The 19,212-nt window shown below is 37.6% G+C and overlaps 1 protein-coding gene across 1 annotated transcript in view; it reads left to right on the top strand.

Annotated features, from left to right (window-relative positions):
* The first annotated feature begins 8,855 nt into the window (after window positions 1-8,855).
* The window catches only part of LIX1 (limb and CNS expressed 1), a 47,252-nt gene continuing 36,895 nt past the window's right edge, over window positions 8,856-19,212 (top strand). Inside the window, exon 1 of the mRNA XM_068533929.1 lies at window positions 8,856-8,937. Coding sequence (XP_068390030.1) covers window positions 8,856-8,937 — 82 coding nt within the window. The remainder of the gene's footprint in view (window positions 8,938-19,212) is intronic.

Below are 19,212 nucleotides of genomic sequence, written 5' to 3'. Positions count from 1 at the left end.
ATTACTTGCATCTGTAGTTAGCATTGGCCAGGAGATACAACAGCAGATTCTTTTCCAAGATTGACAAGGACAGCAGATTCCCTTTAACCTTTGCAAAATTAATTCTGCTGTTCCTTCACAAGACCTATCTAATAAATTCACTGTAATAATACAGATGCAAGAAAATGTCAAATCTAATTCCCTTGAAAATTATACTAATTTTGAAAGTATTTACATAGCTTTGAATTTTAGGTATGTCTTTAAATTCAGATATTCATTTTTTATAATCTACTTTAAAGCATTTTAATAACAATGTTGAAGACAGCATAATATAACCACAGAATATTTATTTTGGAATACATTTTCTTATATTAAAAGTTTCAAAAGCAATTTGGGAAACTATATGACTTCACCCTACTCAGCTTTGTTCAGTTGACTCAGTCCACTTTTTGGGTACCTGTTACATAAAAAGCTTAACTACTAGTTGAGGAACTTAGAAGGCAAATAAACATAGTGCTTACCCTTAATAGCCTAAGATTTCCTGTGAGTTACAGAACAAATTAGTCAAATGTACAAACCTAAACAAATTATTCTGGGTCCAATCACAGTGATTTTTAAAAGATGTTTTTGAGTAGCCATCATTTAGAAATTAGAGACTTTGCCTTAATCAGACAAGATGTAACCCTCACATTTTAAAACATCCATAATAATAAGAAAAATTTTTAAGTCTACTACTAATATAGTAAAACTGTATTGTGACTCAAAACACTTGTTGAATCTGGGAGTTTCAAATTTAAATCCTGGTTCTACCACTTCTCAGGTACCTTATGTAGCCTCTGTAACCTCGCTTTTCTGATTTGTAAATGAATACATTTAATGGTCCCTGTCGCAAGGTTGTTCTGAAGATTAAATGAAATAACACCTTACAGGAGCTTAGCACAGTGCTTGATGCTGGTCCCTCAGTATCCCCTGGGGATTGGTTCCAGGACCACCTGTGGGTATCAAAATCCTCTCATGCTCAAGTCCCTTAAATAAAAGCACAGACGGTGGGTCCTCCATCTCAGCGGGTTCTGCATCTAAGGATACAGAGGGCTGACTGTATGTTTAGTGTATGTATTGTTCAAATGACTTAAGGTTACCAAAAGGGAGATTCCAGAGGAATCTTTCCATTTTTCAAGGTATTTCAACTATGATTTTATCAAGACATACAGATACTTTGCAGCTTTCCATTGTCTACTTGATGTTCCCTTGAAATCAGCTTTTCCTGCAAGGTATGCAGTTTGTATTTGCGCCAAGTTTGCGGTGTTGGTAACCATCAGTCTGTTCTTTGGCGTACAGATGGCTTCTGAGCTTTCTCCAGAATCATAAAGATCTTTAAAGGGTACTAACTGGAAGGTTAGTGCAGTTCAAGATAATCCTTCTTTTAGTTAAGTGCACTGTAAATTTTCTGACAAAACACATAGTTGCCTAATTAAAAAACTTAGCAGGTAAACCTGCTGCCTCACAGTTTTATCAGCCATTTCCACAGGATAAGGGGTTGAGTTCATTAGGTTCTCACGGAGAGCACTTCCCTGAGGTGTAGGTTTGTTTCATGTCACATTCAGTGCTCTGGGTAGGCTAAGGCTCACCATCTTCATTGTTCATCCTTCCTCAGAACAACTCCCTAGAGAGCATCAGGCCATATCTTAGTTTGCCCTTGATGTGTTTTATGAAGTACTATGCAACTGTAATGGCTGGGGATGAGGTAAAGTTCAGAATAGTCATGAGCTACACAGTTGCATAATAACCGGGAGTGTGGGAATAACTCCAAAGCCTACAACACTCAAAAAGACTAATATTGATATGTTTTAAAGATCTTAACTTTTTCTTTTACCTTAGTATTATAAATCCTGATGACATTAAAATTAACTTTATGTAACATTTAGAATCAAAGTATTGTAGGTTTAATACCTTAAATAGGAGCATGCTCATAAATATGTTATTTAGGACATTTGTCACAGTATTATGTGCTTCCATTTAGAAAAAAAATAACCACTTGAAATAAATGAATCAAAAAAAAACCCTGCTTACTATAACTCTGCTGTTGGTAGAAGAGGTTTGGCCTGCATTAGGAAGGAAAAAACATGTCCACATCAGTTTTCCAAGTGGTTTGGTGTTGTGTAAAGTGGTATCTGGGGAAGGAGTACACAGGTTTTTAAATTTTTGTTGACTGAAGGTCTCTTGGAGAGACAGGAACAAACACACAACGGTTACATGACAATACAGAGACTACACTAAAGAGCCTGATAACCACTGATCTAGTGCTGAGGAAATTCCAAGGATAGTAGATAAGTGAAAGGCCAGAGTGCTTTGGTGAGTTGTTTTGGGCAAGGGGGATTTGGTTGAATAGGTAGACTGAAAGAGCTTGCTAAGAGGAAATCATGCAGAAAATTCACAAGTCAGAAATCAATGTAGTATGCTTATTATACTGTACCTGGGGAAAAGTGTGGCAAAGTTCCAAATTAAAGATTTTGAAAAAAAATTTTTTTTTATTTTATTGTATAAAGTAAGTACAATAGTACTTACTAAGTATACTTGATTTACAGTGTTGTGTTAATTTCTGCTGTACAGCAAAGTGACCCAGGTATATATATTTTTTCATATTCTTTTCCATTCTTATTTATCACAGGATATTGAATATAGTACCCTGTGCTATACAGTAGGACCGTTGTTTATCCATCCTATATATGAAAAATTTTAAGTTTAACTTGACGTATTAGGAAAAAGAGTGATTGTAGATTTTAAGCAGTGCAATTATTTGATTTTAAAGGGAGGAGGCAGTAGAACTAAGGGAACTTTGTCAATGTTAGACAATGGATTGGAGGAAAACTAGTATCTAAAGTGTTACCCTGTTGTCTTGTCAGCCTAAGTATTCCAATTAAGACAACCTGGAATAGAATCCTATTCTATCATACTAGAGTTATAGTCTTTATTGCCTTGTTCTTATTTTAGAGTTGGGAAAACATCTTTAGATGTAAAATTACTTTTCCAAAGTCACATAGACTGAATAAGGTTGGGAGTGAGAGAAAAGATGGAATTCATGCTACCAGCAAGGTGAATGGTTGGAAAACCAGTGTACTCGGGTGGTTTAGACCTTTGTTTCCGGCCCAGGGGTCTAAATTCTACAAGTCACTAAGATCCACAGACTGTGACTTGTCTTCCTGGTGCCGTGGAGATATGAGAAAAGAGAGTCCTCACAACCAGGTCCAGGCTTTGAGTCCTATCCTTCACAAAGTTCCTCCATTTTTAGAAAGTGGGTGGGTTTTTTCACTTGCTTTTCCCATAACAGGCCTTTTCATCTTCTCACGGGCCCAAGAAACCCATCTCAGTAGACTGAAGCCCTGAGTGGAATATTTCTGGTTTAGAGGAGGTGGAAGGGAAACGGTGGTGCTGGGGGAGTAGTTCTTTTTCCTTGAGCTCAAGGCTAATGAGGTACCTTGAGAGGATCATAAGAATATATTTTGGTCTAACTTGGTCTTTCTCCAGTTTTCAATTTGTGGAAAAATAAGCCCCCTTTCTATACAGTTTCCTATCCCTCCTTCTTTAAACAAATTTGAAAAGAAATAATGTTTCTTCTGTGTCAGCAGGATGCATGCTAAGTGCATTGCTCTGGTGGTGACTGCATAGGAAGTGAAATGGAAATTATAGTTTATAGTGTGAAATGGATGGGCACCAGGCTTTTATCTTAATGTAAGCATATCCGTAAGTGTGGCCTGAATTGAATTAAGAGTATACTAATGATGCAGTCTTTACAGGAAGCTTCATCTAAAATATATAGAGCAGTGAAGTTACTGGCTTGCTTGAACCTAACATTGCCATCAACTAATCTCAGTTTTGTCATTTGTTTATAGCCAAAAACGTTTTCCCTAGGTTTGTTTTAATCAAATATAATTTTTTTCATAGTCTAGATTTTCATTTTAACTTGCTCACTGTTGCAGAGATTTAAACATTTCATACAACTCATACCCCAGAAACATGACTTTATCTAAAGAAGGAAGAGGGTAGCTCTAGTTAGTCCATGTAAACTGGGCGTGTGTCTCACCCGCCCAGCATGCCCCTTATAGAAGACCGCATCTTTATTTTTATTTTTAGATTAAAAAATAAAACTGGAGTTCTTATTTTAGAGATGGGAAAACATCTTTAGACGTAAAATTACTTTTCCAAAGTCACATAGACTGAATAAGGTTGGGAGTGAGAGAAAAGATGGAATTCATGCTACCGGCAAGGTGAATGGTAGGAAAACCAGTGTACTCGGGTGGTTTAGACCTTTGGTTAACTGGAGTTCAGGTAACTCTTTTAAGATGAATCTGATCATTTTATAGCCACAGCTTATATGTTTTTTTCCCCAACAACCAATAAAATAAATTCCTATCCTGGAAAGTGGGAAGCAGGGGGAGTAGGGGTGGTGGTCCTGTGAGAATATGCCAGGAGAGGGAGAGGAATCAATAATCAGATAAACATTTATTAAAGATAAAACATTGTTGTAAAGGCCACTGGCATAGTCCACTCTAAAAACAAGCTAAAAAAATTTTTTAACTCTTCTTTTCAAAATACATTATTATGCTGGAAGTCAGCCAGCCACAGTTAAGGTAATCAATTCAGTTTTCATTGAACACATAGCTCATGACCCAAGGGCTTGGCATCATTATCTCCAATCTCGTAAATTTGAACATCCAAATTCCTCCACCTTTAAATAACGCTGTTTATCTTGGAAGTGTTAACCCGTGAACTAGCAAAGCCTCCTCCAATGATATCTTTGGCCTCTAAAGTATTTCTTGAAGAATCAGTTTTACTTCTCTTTGGAGACAAAATACCAAGATTGGGCTAGGTGATTGGTTACACAAAACAATCAAGATGACGTGGGCTCATTCAGGATCCCCAAATATATATGAAACAGAAGGTGCAGATAAATGAAGGGTTTACTTTCATTGTGCTTTTTGGTTCTCTGACTGCCCTGGCAAAGACAAAGGGCAGTTCACTAGTGGTTTTTTCTGGTGGGGAGGGAAATTATTTCAGGAAAGCATTTTTCATAATTTTCTATAAAAATGAGAGAATGTACATTCCTTTAATCTGTAGATGGGAGATTTATCAATTTTCTAATTATTCATGTAGTTCAACAGATTAGTACTTAATAATGATTTCCTGAATATAGCAAAATATCAATGAACGAATATCTGAGATAAAGTTCTTTTATGTTGCCTGTGTTTTTAAACTTCTTTTGTCTGATAATTTGAAGTTGCCTTTCCAACTGACCCTCTCATAAATACCTTCCTTGATTCAAACGTTTCATTGGTCTCTTCCCAGTTGAGAGTAAACAAATTAACACTGAGAAGCCATTTCATTCCTTTTACTTGTTCCTTCGCAGTTGAGAGTAAACAAAGTTGATGCTAACCAGCCTTTCATTCCTCCTACTGGCCTCTTCCTAGATGAGCCTAAACAAAGCTGACACTGAACAGTCATTAGTCATTACCCCTGCAAAGTCAGTTTCTTCCTAGCCTTGCCCTTCTTCCCCCTCCCCCAAGCCCCCAGCAACATTGCACAGGGCTCTGACCCTCTTCAGCCAATCTGGTATTTAGGACCTGCCAGTTCCCCTACCCATCTCCATTGGAATCTGGAAGGAGCTGCTGTCAATCGCTCCCCATTGTTTCTGTTTTGAATAGTTCTAAATAAGCTCAGACTCAGTTACTTAACGCCTACTCTTTGGAGTTTGCATACCTCGTGCTAAAATCTTTCAGGACCTGTACTCTCATCAACAGGCCAACTCTCCTATTTCACCTACCCCATCTTCCTCCTCCAGGGCCAAGCATTGTATGAAGTGACACAGCAAGGAGGATAGTGAAGGTACTTCCTGTTTTCAACCGAAGATGATTCTTCGCTGCATTTATTATGTTTTCTAACATTCTGGATGTTATTTCAGTTGGTGGCCCCTGCCTCCTTATCAGTTTTTACCTGTAATGAACTAATTAACAAGAAGAATATTACTCATCTGTATTATTATCGGTATTCTCTGGGAGCTTGGTGTGTGCTGTTGCACTCAGCCTTCCACTTTTACCATTGGGTGATAAATTTTGAACGCTGAATATGTCAGTTGGATTCCATTTCTCATATTTCTGAGTGGTACTCTTAACAGGATTTCTAAAAATATCATTTTGGTTTTCACTGTAGTCATCTACCCTGTTTCAATACTTTGATTTTGCTTTTGGCATATGACTAGAGATGGTTGCAGTTGACAGTGAAATCTAATGTGTGAACTGTAGAATATGTACTAAAACAGGCACACTGCACAGGGGTTTCTCAGGCTCTTCCATCTTCATCAGGTGTTTTCTGTATCAGAGAGAATTGTGAGAAACCACTGAGTTGTTTTTCTAGACAGTCTCACAATAACACTTTAAGGTAAGAAGTCTTTAAGGGCAGACAAGGAAGAAGTGAATATGCAAAGGCTTCAGAAAACATCTGCTGAAGAACTGGGCCTAATGAGAAAGAAGAAAATATACTATCCAATTGGAATGTTGTATATCCACCTTTCTAGAATTCTTTTTTTATTATTATTTCTTAAAATATAACCCAATAAAGATCATGATATCTTTATGAAATGATCTTTGCAAAGCTGTTTTGGGGTTCTCTAAGCAGATGTTCACAGTTTGCCTTTTTAAAAAAATCTTATGGAGGTTGAAGATAAGTTTTATTAATAAATGTTTACCCTTCATTTTAGTTAGCATTAGTGGTATCTTTTAATTCACTCTATGAATATGTGTCCCTTACTATTGATGAATGGGTATGAAGTTGACGATGAGAATAGCAGTGATTTGTTTGAAGACAGTCTAGCTTTTAGGAAATAAATATATGACTTTCCAGAAGGCTAGAAAATGTATGATAATATTTGTGCTCATTTGTAATATACCCATAGTATCATAGATGTTGGATCTGAAAGAGAGCGTCTGGCTCAAACCCCTAATTTTCTAGATGAGGACTCTGAGTCCAGAGAAGATAAGTGACTTCTTCAAAGTTATACAGATAACTAAAATCAAGTCCTAGATCTTACTAATCCCAAATTCAGTGTTCCTTCCACCACAGTACACAACCAAAATACTTTATGTACTACTGGAATTAAATTTAAGCCCATAAAAAGTCCATTATTGATTGAAATCCCAGACTTATTTCTAATTTTTCTACTTTTATATTATTAGTCTCACACCTCTGAGAAGTCCATATTATTTTTTCTGTTCCTCTAATGGGAACCTAAAATATCTTGGTTTCTAACTCAGTGTCACACTGAAAATATTTGCATTCATTTATGCTTCACATCCAATCAATATATAATAATTTTTTGTCTACAAACCATCTATTTTCTCTTTTAAATTATGAACTGGATGGCAAGGACATTGATGATTTCCTATTTGTTACAGCCCATGTAAAGTACACTTCGGGACCCTATGAAAGAAGTGCGACTTCTTTCAATTTCTTTTTTTATAATATCTTGGCACTCTGGGGCAACCCTATATGTCTGTTGTGTGTGGCATATGCATACTCTCTGTGGGCATTTTACTAAGTGATGGTCATTATAATAGGAATTACTATTACAGCCTCATTCCTTCTGTTTCCTTTTATTAAGCCCACCGCTTCTACCAACTAGCTGAAGAAGCTGATCACATGGAAAGTATTTTATATAGTCTTTAAAGAACCGGTTTCAGTTAATCATATAGTACAACACAATTATGGAATCTGAGTATTGGAAAGAACATTGGAAAGCGATCTCCTGTGCCTACCCTGGAAAAATATCTTAAATAAAAGTGAGGAAGTCCTCAACAAGGCATCAACAACTAACATAGGTTACAGCCACTAAAATCAGTTCTTTTATATCTGGTTTAAACCCTTATTACTGCAGTAGAATTCTATGACATGTCTCCTGTGGAAGGACTATTTAACATTGTTGTGAGTGGTGTAGGACGTCGGTAGAAAAAGCAGCTTTGTTTTCTTCAGATATTTTCATAACCACCTATATTCTTTGAAAAATATATTTTTACTTCTCCTGAAATTTTTAATATAAAAAGTTATCATGAAAGGAAATGAAAGGAAGTGAATGATATCAGAATTCATTAAAGTCAATCTTGGGAACGATTTGCCTCGAAGGATAAAGAGGGAAACAAACGTTCCCAGCCAAGTCAAAACACAGACTATGAGATTTTACTTGCCACTGCTCATCAAAAGTGACTATAATTTGGGTGGGTGAAAAAATTAAACACCTGGCTCCCAAAGAGATGCTCCTGAATTCAAATACAATACATGATCTGGTGCCTGGCTACATCCACAATCTTTACAGCACTTCTTTACCGAGAAGAATTTAGATTATACTGATTCTGAGCTGGAAGTCCTGAGCTGGAAACTCCTTTGCTACTAAGGAAACTTTCCTGAGAAATAACCTTGCTTCTATATACCTGAAGACAGCACATTAGAAGATGAGTGACCAAAAGAAATATGGAAGTCAGAAAGCTGCACACCATTCAGGCAAAATCTGGTTGGAGAGGAAAGCTGTTCCCATGATTAGTGAGCTTCCCCAGCTAGCCTGTAGGTGGGTGTGTTTAACAGAAGGAAGCAATGGGAACCCGCCTGTCAGCCAGCCTTTTGAGCTAATTAGCTCAGCATACAACAAAGATAAGTGAGCCTGGGAGGAGGGCCCCCTGAGGGATCTTTAGATTCTGGGAAATGTCTGATTGGCAGATGTTAAAAGAGATTCTTTGGTAATCCTGTGCATCAATGAGCTGCACAAATTCAGACCAGGACTGCAAGAATTCAGGCATGAGGACACTGTGCAGCAGGCTCGCACAGGCAGACCCAAGATGGACAGAACCTTGGAATCCTTGAGACACATCATTGCCCAAGTCTTGCCTCACAGAGACCCGGCTCTAGTCTTCAAAGACTGTAAGTACTGAAGGGAAAAACGTTTTTTGACTTTTTTAGAAAATAGTCCTAAACGTCTAGTCACATCCTATTTAAGTATGTTTTCTCCTAAATCTCTGTAGTCGTGTGCTGTGGTCTAAGTGGTATTTAACTTGTTCCTGACTTCAGACAGAATAATTTCATTTCACCTATGGGTATCAGTCGCTGGGATATTTTGTCAGTGATACATCTTGTTAACCGTTTAGAAGTCTGTCTTAAAATCTAAGATTCGCCTAAGACTTAATGAACTTTTCCAGATGATTTTTAAATAAATCAAGACTGATTGGTACTAGGATTAAAACTAAAAATAACTTGAATATGATAATAAAGTATATCTCTTTTTTAACCTGTTTAATCCTCTATACCATATATTAGTTATGTTAAAAAAACTATTGTGTTTGAAATTTTTTGTTGCAAACAAGTTAATAAATCACCACTGAGCTCTTAAATTTTGATAACAAATTATAACACTTTAGTTAAAAGGCCAGTAAAATGAGATGTCTTCCCACTTCTGCAACAACGCCCTCCCCCTCCTCCCCAAAAAAAATCTAAACAGCTATGGCAAAGTTATTTCAAAATCTTTTTTTAATGGTTATGAAAAATAATTCAATCAAGATTTCCAATTCTAGCAATACTATTAGACCATTTATCATGTAACTTTGTTTCTGGAACCAATTTGATTTCCTGCTGCTGCAAAACAGACTCTCTTCACCTTGTATCTTATCTACAGTGGGTTTCATATTACAAAGGGCTTCTGAAACAGAATTTTGCTATGGAACTGCCCAAAAGGTAAAATGCATATGGAATTTTTTTTTTTTTTTACTTCAATAAGTTACAGCTTTCTTCTTTGTGAATCTCGTATGTTTGTCTCCATCAAAACATCAACGGTTTGTATTTTTGCTTTCTGATTGCTGAATAATGTTCGTTTCCAGATGTCCTTTTAGTTTATATTTCTCATATGTGTGATGAAGAGAAAGAAATGTTAGGCAATTTTATTCTATAAAATTTTCTTCTTAGAAATTAAATTGTAACCCATTTGCCCACTAAGGCATAAAGTGAAAGCCTGCTCTTTCTTTCTTTTTTCTTTCTTCCTTTCTTTATTTTGCTTTCTTACTCCTCTTACTCTTTCTCTTGCTTTCTTACTTTCTTGCTTTCTTTTAAATATTGTCTTCAAGCATGTGTCAATAGCTATGTTAGAACTAATAAAAATCACTCCCTCCCCCAGTCTAGCCTGGAGTCTATTCAGGTTTGGCATTTTTTTTTAAGTGAAAAGGGGAGGAAAGAATGCCTCTCTCCTACAATAGCACTGAATTCACTAGTGAAGGGTAAAAAGGATCTTGACCTGCCTAACACTTTGGATAAACTGTAGAGGAACAGGGATCATGTGGTGAAGGTTTGGATAGTAGAAACAGTAAAAGGAAATAGAGGTGAAATTTTTCACTGAGTTCATTGTGAATTTAAGAAATTTAATCTGAAATTATATGGCCCACTTTTTGAACTGAACTAAATCCCAGCAATTGTTTACAGTTTACCAGAGAGAATAAAATAGAAATGGATTAAAATAAAACATACATTAGGTTCCATCATCCAGGCCTTTGTGGGAACTCTTTTATATGGAAAAGCAAAGAAGTGTCCTGTTTTATATATTTCATTCCTTAACATAGAACTTAAATTTCATCAGATAGCATTGCCTGCTTACCCTAGAATGGGCTGCCACTCTGCAACTGCTTGCATGGCTTAATAGGTGTGAATTTTAACTTCTGAGCCTCTCCCTTCAGGTGTTTCTAATCTGAAAAATGACTAAATGAAAGTAAGCCAAATGGCAGATTTCTGTGCTAGGGGTTTTTATGATATCCAAACATCCAACCACTCACCATCCTCATGGAATAAATGGGAACAGTTTCACTTACTTTCTGGGGCAGACATCACAAGTCTGCCTAGGGCCTATGCCATGCCTTGGCAACCTACCATGCATGTGCCAGGGTTTAGCACATGGACTCATTTTCTTTGGCACACCCATAAGTTGCTGCCACCACAATCTTGCTTTACACAGCCTGTAAAAAGCTGCTATCAACCTTGAATAGCAGATTCTAAGCAGCCTCCTCTCCTCCTAGTCACTCTTGGCTCCTTTTCCCCCACCCCAGGCCAGTCTCTTTTTGCCGGAAGGAAAGAGCTAAGCACTTGAACACATCACTGCCAATTCCTTAAGAAAAATTGCTACCTTGCTTCCCTACCAGATGAAAAGCCAATTCAACAATGCTTAAAACCATGCACAGTTGAACAAAGGAGCATAAAAAAATAATAATAACATTCTAAAAGTGTTCTTCTAAATTTCTCTTCTATGATGCAAAGGCAGTTTTTTTCTCTTTATTCTTCAGAAACATATAATACAAGGAATGTAAACGATCATTTGATTAATTTGTTGCCCTCCCTTGGCTTTTGATTTGTTTAAAAACAAGCAATAGTAAATTGAATTTTCTCTTCAAGTTGGTCAGGAAAAGTACCCAGAGAGTTTTCTGGTCTGAGACCGATGCACATGGGGATAGTTACATTCATTTAAGGAAATAAAATATGAATGTTTTTCTCAGCCAAGGAGGCCCTCCAAGTGGCATTTTGTAATGCATTAAACCTCTCATTTGTTTTAGACAGGTGTTCATCTGGCAAAAGTTGTAATTTGTTTTTTATTTTCTTTCCTGAAAGGAAATAAATTTCATGACGTTTTTTCCCTTTTTCTCTATTTTGCATTTCAAATGAAAAATAATGGAAAGAAATTTTAAATGAGGTGGGCTCTTAGTTTGTAATTTGCTCATCTAAGCTGACACTGGACTGTTCTCCACTGCCTAAATGTCTCCATTTTGTAACAAGTATCTCTGGGTGTCTCTACCACCAGACAGAATCTCTTTGCCGAGAAATTAAGGCATATATCCATGTTGCCTTTCATTCTTGGCTTTGTGCAACATCCAGTTTCTTTTCATGTGTCATGTGTCACAACCAAAGATGAGCTATCCTGAAAGCAGCCCTTGTCAGCTCTTTTGAGAGTTTGTGTGTGAGCTTACTATCTGTTTGCCCCTGTTTAACAATTTCTCACATGCTTTCCCAAAGGAAATCACCGCCCCATGATTTCAAGATGTCTGCACTTTAAGATCCTACTCTGAGCGTTAACTCTTCAAATTACAAGAGCATAATATGCTTATCTGCCATCTTGGGATCCTCCTTCATGCATTAATAGTAATGCTAGGATGTCAGTCCTCATCATGTGATTAAGGCACTATGCTAAGAACGTTTACTCTTCACAGCAAGCCAATAACATAGGTACTATTGATTTATAGGTGAGAGAACTGAGGCTTGTGGAGGTTAAGGTGACTTGCCCAAGGCCACACCTAATAAAATGATAGAGCCAGGATTCAAATTCTATCTTCCAACCTCTCACCTTTAGCCACTGCAAGACATTGCCTCTCAGAGGTGTTACATTACCATGTCATTTGTGCTGTCATGGCAGTATCTGTTAGGAAAACAGAGGTGGAACTGAAATGGACCCTTCTGGGTGTATGGAGAGAGCCCATTAAATAGGCATATCTGAACAGGAGTGTAACAGGAGAGTAATAAGGGAAGGGCATTTTTGAGGAGAGAGAACAGTTTGTCCAAAGGCAGATCAGGCAATACAGGAACAATGCATCAGGGGAGGTGGAGACAAGGCTGAGAAGGCAGGTGGAGTCACGCTCAAGTGTAAGCAACAGGGGTCCATTAGAGTTAGCAGTGATCGTAGATTAGTTCTGGAAGTGTATGGCCTCATGTTGTATTGGGGAAAAGATTATATTGACATCTGCTGCAGGTACACTTCCTGATACTAAGCTGGAGAGAATTGCAGATTTTTCACAGCAAGAATCCTTTTGCCCATTCAGGCAAGATGCAATACATGCCTATAGGGAGAAACCACTTTCACTAAATAAAGGCCAAAATCAAGGTAAACTTTTTCAGATAGTTAAAAACTATCTTAGTTGTCATTAAAGCCATGAAAACATGTTGGTTTCTAGCACTGATTTATAAAGTGAAGTGTTAGATTTCGCTAATGTTTCCCAAAATTTTATAATGAAAAAATACGGTGGAACATTTAACTAAACATTGCACAATTAGAAGAAAAATTTCTCACATATTTGAAGTGCATTAACTCTTCCATTTGAGGAGACATTTTCTGCATGAAAGGTTGTATTTATACCAGTTAGGTGAATACTTCAAAAAGTACATTTTTACCCTTTGGAAAAATTGGACCATACTATAGAGCTATTAAAAACATCTTAGTAATCATGAATCTGGCTGTATGGAATGCAAGAGAGGAAAAATTCTCAGGAGTCAAGTATTTTCCCCATCCCATGCTTTTTAGAGTAGTTATCTAAAATCTATAAATTTGATGATACATTTATGGTTTTTGCATTTCACATAAAGGAATGGAGTAGGATGTGAGGGATGAAGGCAGTTGTGCAGTAAAATTCCTACACTTATTGCATTGCATTCCACCACAGAAAGTGTGCTGGAAAGAGCATGGTTAAAAAACAAAAAACAGGGACTTCCCTGGTGGTGCAGTGATTAAGAATCCGCCTGCCAGTGGTGGGAACATGGAATCGATCCCTGGTCCGGGAAGATCCCACATGCCACGGAGCAACTAAGCCCATGTGCCACAACTACTGAGCCCACGTGCCACAACTACTGAAGCCCGCACGCCTAGAGTCCGTGCTCCACAACAAGAGAAGCCACAGCAGTGATGAAGCCCACACACCACAAGGAAGAGTAGCCCCCGCTCTCCGCAACTAGAGAAAGCCCGTGTGCAGCAATGAAGACCCAACGCAGCCAAAAATAAATAAATAAATTTATTTATTTTTTTTAAAAAGTGAAGTTATAAAAAAAACGAAAAAACAAAAAACTCCACTGCTTGCTAGCTCATTTTGGATTAATGATGGCATCTTAATTACAATAATTTGAACTCTGATAATTTTAGCATCTAAACTGTGGATGTCCATTCTACTGAAGAAGCCTATTCAAAAGCTAGTTTTACTTTATTTATTACAGGACACAACTATTTTTATTTGAATTTATACTAAAAGAAAAATGCAGATTTCATTTCAGCTATCTGTGGCATAAGCACTGTTCTCCTTTGTTCAGTAAAGATACATTTGGCAGAGTTTAAATACTGAAAGTCTTAGTGCCAGAGGAAAATTTTTCAAAATGGAAAAAAAGAAGTGGCTTCTTGATCACTTAATGGCCATATCTGTCTTAATACATTTATTTCTTAATATATAAATAAGATTTAACAAATCAAAATAAAATATGAGTGACACCCATCCTGTGATCAAATCTGGTGCCTCTTCATGGTCTGCTGTCTCATCTCACCATAGGCTTTTTTTTTAACAGTTAAGATTTGTTAGCCTGAACTCAACTTTAACAACTTCTGAAACTCATGTGTTAAGTTACAGCCCATAATAGGATACAGCTGCACAAGGGTGAGTTTCTAAGTTATGATTTTTCTGTTTAAATGATACGGTTTTACTGATTATGTGCTACAGATTGATTTAAGAAATGTAAGACAACTTTAGAAGCCTTTCATAAAAGAATCTTCTTTATTTAATACATTTCATATTGGTGTTTTAACCCCAAAGGCTCTTATTTCTTTTCTTCCATGTTCAAATGCTCATATAAGTTTAGTCTGTCAAGGCAGTTTTAAAAATCCTATTTTAAAAGAAAAAGAAAAAAAAAAAAAGAATCCTACTGAAAGTTTAATAATAACAAAATAGGCAATTATTACACTCCCTGTAGTTTTCTACATTCTCTCTCTGGTGTCCTTAGAATACTGTTTGAATTATGGTTTTGCTTTTTTTTTTTCTACTGGGATGATAATCAGTTGATCCCTATTTTGATCTCATCCCATTAATGCAGCTGTGGGAACCCATCATCTAGTCACCACCTCTTTCACACTTATGGGCTGTATAGTGTAGTCTACATTTTTCTCATGTGCCTCTGTACTATGAGTTATAGTTTTGCTGGCATGTTTTTGTCCACACCTAAGTTGGAAGTCCCAGGAGGGCAAAGCCATACCTTGCACTTCTATGTAACCCCCAAGGTGTCTCCCACAGGGCCAGGCACCTAGCAGGTGCACAACAGACTTTTCTGGTGGCTGATTTGTTTATTTTCTCCCTCACAAAAAGGGGAAAGATTTTTCCCATTGTCAAGTGAAATATGATGAAATAAATGGTACTGGGACTTTCTAAACCATCATCCATTGACACCTTAATCACAGCCTAATTGCATGCAGGGTTAAGCTGACAGCCCCATGAAACAGGAGGCAGCATGGAAGAAGGATGGACTGTGAAAATAAACACAGCCACCTCAGGCAACTTCCCCAAAACACTGCCTCAGGTTGGCCTTGGTAGGGCAGCCCAAATTATCCCATATACCACACTGGCAGTGACTCAGATTGCCAGTCCTTATATTCATCCTCAGGGTCTACCCTCAACTCTGGGTCACACAACTCTGTGTGCACCAAGCTCTTTAGGACCAAACTCTGTCCGTGCCTTGTACATAAACCCTAGTTGGATAGCTGTGGCAGGGTCATGGAGAACTTTCTTATAATGACTCTACCCGGGGAAGGTATGTTACATGCCTAAAGCCACATTTGCACAGATCTGACCATTCTAACTAAACAGAACTGGTCAGCAAAGTAACAGTGTTTGATTTTTTTGTTTGTTTTTTGTTATCTTGGATCCTTGGTTGTTATCTAAAGTCAACAGTCCTACAAAGTCTCTTAAATATAGTGCAATGTCAGTGCCCAATGGCACATGGGAAAGATATCAATATATACTTCCTAACAGGTTAAGTAGATTACATCAGGTTTTTAGTCTATGTAGCTTTTGTGATTGGATGACATCATTTGAACCATGGTGCACAGATAAAGCACATTTGGGAGCTCAGGCCTGCTATTGCTGCTGCTGTTTAATTGTGATATATTTAATGACCTTTTATTTCAATGTCTTTGTGATTCCCTCTTGTTCCTTGATATTCTCTCCCCTCTGCCTTCTTAAAAAATTACCTTGTACATCCAAAGATATTTTTTTAAGAGTGTTATTTAAATTTCTCCCCAAATGACTTATAGTTCATCAATTTAAAATTCTAAAGGTGAAAATTAAACCAAAACGAACGATGTACTTTTTTGCATTTTATAGAGAATCTCCCAAGAGGTTAATTTTGTAAAAAAAAAAAAAAACCCCAAAGGATCTTAATTCCCTCAGAGAAAGTGTTCAGGGTAGAGAATGGGAACCAGACCAGAAGAAAAGAAAAAGCAAACAAAAGAAACACAACCAGCTTCCCAGCTGCTGAAGGAGCTAGGCACTGACTCTGGAGCGTTACTAAAAGAAAGTAATGCTGGGAACAAAGCAAGACTCTTAGCTGTCTCAGCTCTGTTGTGTGGCTGTGGCTACCTTTGAAAGAGTATCTACAGAAAAGAAGAAGGGGCCCAAGATTCCTACATATTGTACATGACACACAAGCTGTGTCAGCAAGATTCCATTAGCCTGGTCAAAACTTGTCAAAGCCTGAGGATGGTTATAAATGTTTAGACAGCTGGCTCTGTTGGTCAGTGTCCTGGAGTTAGCCAAGCCAAGCACAAGACCCAAAGGTACCCCATTTTGCATGAATGGCAAATTGGCATCATGCCTTGAGCTTGCTCCTTAAATTATCTGGGGGTCCTTTTCCTATTTCTCTTCAACAAATCTAGGGAATCACATTGACAAAAACAAGTTGTACATGATTGAATTGCTAGAATAGAAAATACTAACTAACTTTATTTTAAAGTATCACCTGCTAAGGGTAATTTAAAGATTATATTAAAGTATTGCATAACAAAAATCCATCTGTTTGGAGGCAGAGAATCGATTTGAAAATATGTTTATCATCTTGAAAGCCTCTTAATGGTTTATCCTTAAATGGTTGCCTTTCCAATTTGTCTTTAATTGTTTTTGGCAAGGGAAATTTTGCCCAGCTAGAATTTTTTTCTCATGTAAGGCATAAAGAAATTGTTTCTTTTTTTCTGATAGATTCATAACATAACATTCATAACATACTTTTAAGACCCCTTATTACTGACAAATGACTGTCTTCCATGCAGGACTTACCTTGTATTAGGTAATTCAACTGGGCAATGAACTATAATGTTTCTACTTTCCTGAAGCACAAGCAGTCATTAACATTGATTTCAAATAAGAGTTAGCCCCTCTCTGTAGTTTTTGCTAAGAGCAGTTCTATTGCCATTAACATTTATTAGAAAGTGAAAACTTGGGACAGACATCCATGTCTCCAGATTTTGAGACATGTAGCATTTCATCTATTTATTTTCTGGCCATTATGAAGCTTTGACTTTAAGAGTGAATGATATTAAAAGAGCTTTCTTTTTTCCATCTCTGAACTCTTCACATATTTTGGAAATAAATTAAAAAGCACAATGTGTACAATTAGAGAATTTTCAGATTTGAGACTATCTTTAGAATGTTTAATGATATGGTTTCCAATACAAGAACAGTCAGTCTCAAAGATGCAACATGCAAGCATATAATCATGCCTTTTCCTTTCTTCCTTCACCTTCTCTAACCACAAATAATAGCTAACACTCTAGTGCGTACTATGTGTGAAGATCCATGCTGAGCATTTTCCATTTTAAGCTTTACAGCAACCCTGTAATGTAAGTACTACATTTTACAGATAGAACAAGAGCACTAGGTAGGTTTCTTACAGTGGTAAAGACAGTATTCAAACCCAGGCATTCTGGCTCCAGAGTCCATGCTTTTAACTACGTAAGGAAACTGCCTGCCTGTTGATAAAATGTGGAGATAGAAGATGCAGTACACATTTTATTGTGTTCGAACCAAAGCCCGTATTTGAGGACTCTTGTATAACACACTCTATAATCCATGGGGCATTTACATCCTCTCCATCTCAGAGTTCCCATATGAAAACATATATCATGTGTCCCTATTAGCATCTTCATCGTGTCCAGTCTATGAAAATGACAAGCTCTGAGTTTTTAGGATAAAAGCCCTCTGAGTGGCTTCATGCTCCTTCCAGACTACAAAAGGAGCTCCATCTCCTACTCACTCCTCATAGAGATTTTCTGCCCAAGCTCCTCCCAGAGAAACACTCTTCCTGGGCTCACCCAGATGCATAAGAGCAACCGCACATTCTCTCCAAGTATTTGTGCCCTTGTTCTTCATGAATGGAGCCACTACAGGCAGCACATCACCTCAGGCAAAGACAAAGGACAAGGAACTCTGTGTTCCTGCCTTTCTCTCCCACTTGGGTAAAGCTGAGGCACCAGAACAATAGGATAAATTTCCAACTATTAAAAGAAATGAACTCCCCTTACCCTGTCTCTTATCAAATTGTACCCCCTTCCTAATGGCACCCTTCCCTATTGCTCCCATACATAATTCCACAGCTGAGGCATTACTGTTTTTCTTACTCTTTGTCAAATGTGACTCTCACTCCTTTGAGAGCACAGCTTCTATCCCTTCCCCCATCCTGGTGTAAATCTCATTTTTCTGAGGTGGCTCAGCTTAGGCCCTCCTCCTATGCATATTTTTATTCTTTAATTAGTTAATTTATTTGTTTTTGGCTGCCTTGGGTCTTTGTTGCTGTGCGCGGGCTTTCTCTAGTTGCAGCGAGCGGGGGCTACTCTTCGTTGCGGTGCACGAGCTTCTCATTGCAGTGGCTTCTCTTGTTGCGGAGCACGGGCTCTAGGGGCACGGGCTTCAGTAGTTGTGGCTCGTGGGCTCTAGAGCGCAGGCTCAGTAGTTGTGGCGCATGGGCTTAGTTACTCCGCGGCATGTGGGATCTTCTCGGACCAGGGGTCAAACCCGTGTCCCCTGCATTGGCAGGCGGATTCTTAACCACTGCGCCACCAGGGAAGTCCCCCTACGCATATTTTTTTTCTGACCTTTTCAGTTCACATTTATCTACTTTTCCCCTTGAATCTATTTAATTATTGTGCCATAAATTTTAAAGTTTTAAATATTACCTTAAAATCATTTCTGTTCTACAATGTAGCAGTCTAGTATTTTGTTAACAAATTATATTATGAATTCATTATTTCTGCAATCAAATTGTAAGCCTTTATGAACAGAGGCCTATTTTGACTGCTTTTTTTTTTTTTTTTACTCTATACTGTCAAAGACAGGGTTACCAGATAGACCAGTGCCTCATTGCTGGTTAATTGTGGTG

This window comes from Eschrichtius robustus, chromosome 2 (genome assembly GCF_028021215.1).
Source record: "Eschrichtius robustus isolate mEscRob2 chromosome 2, mEscRob2.pri, whole genome shotgun sequence".
Lineage (NCBI taxonomy): Eukaryota > Metazoa > Chordata > Mammalia > Artiodactyla > Eschrichtiidae > Eschrichtius > Eschrichtius robustus.
This window is presented reverse-complemented; position numbering and strand designations above follow the sequence as displayed.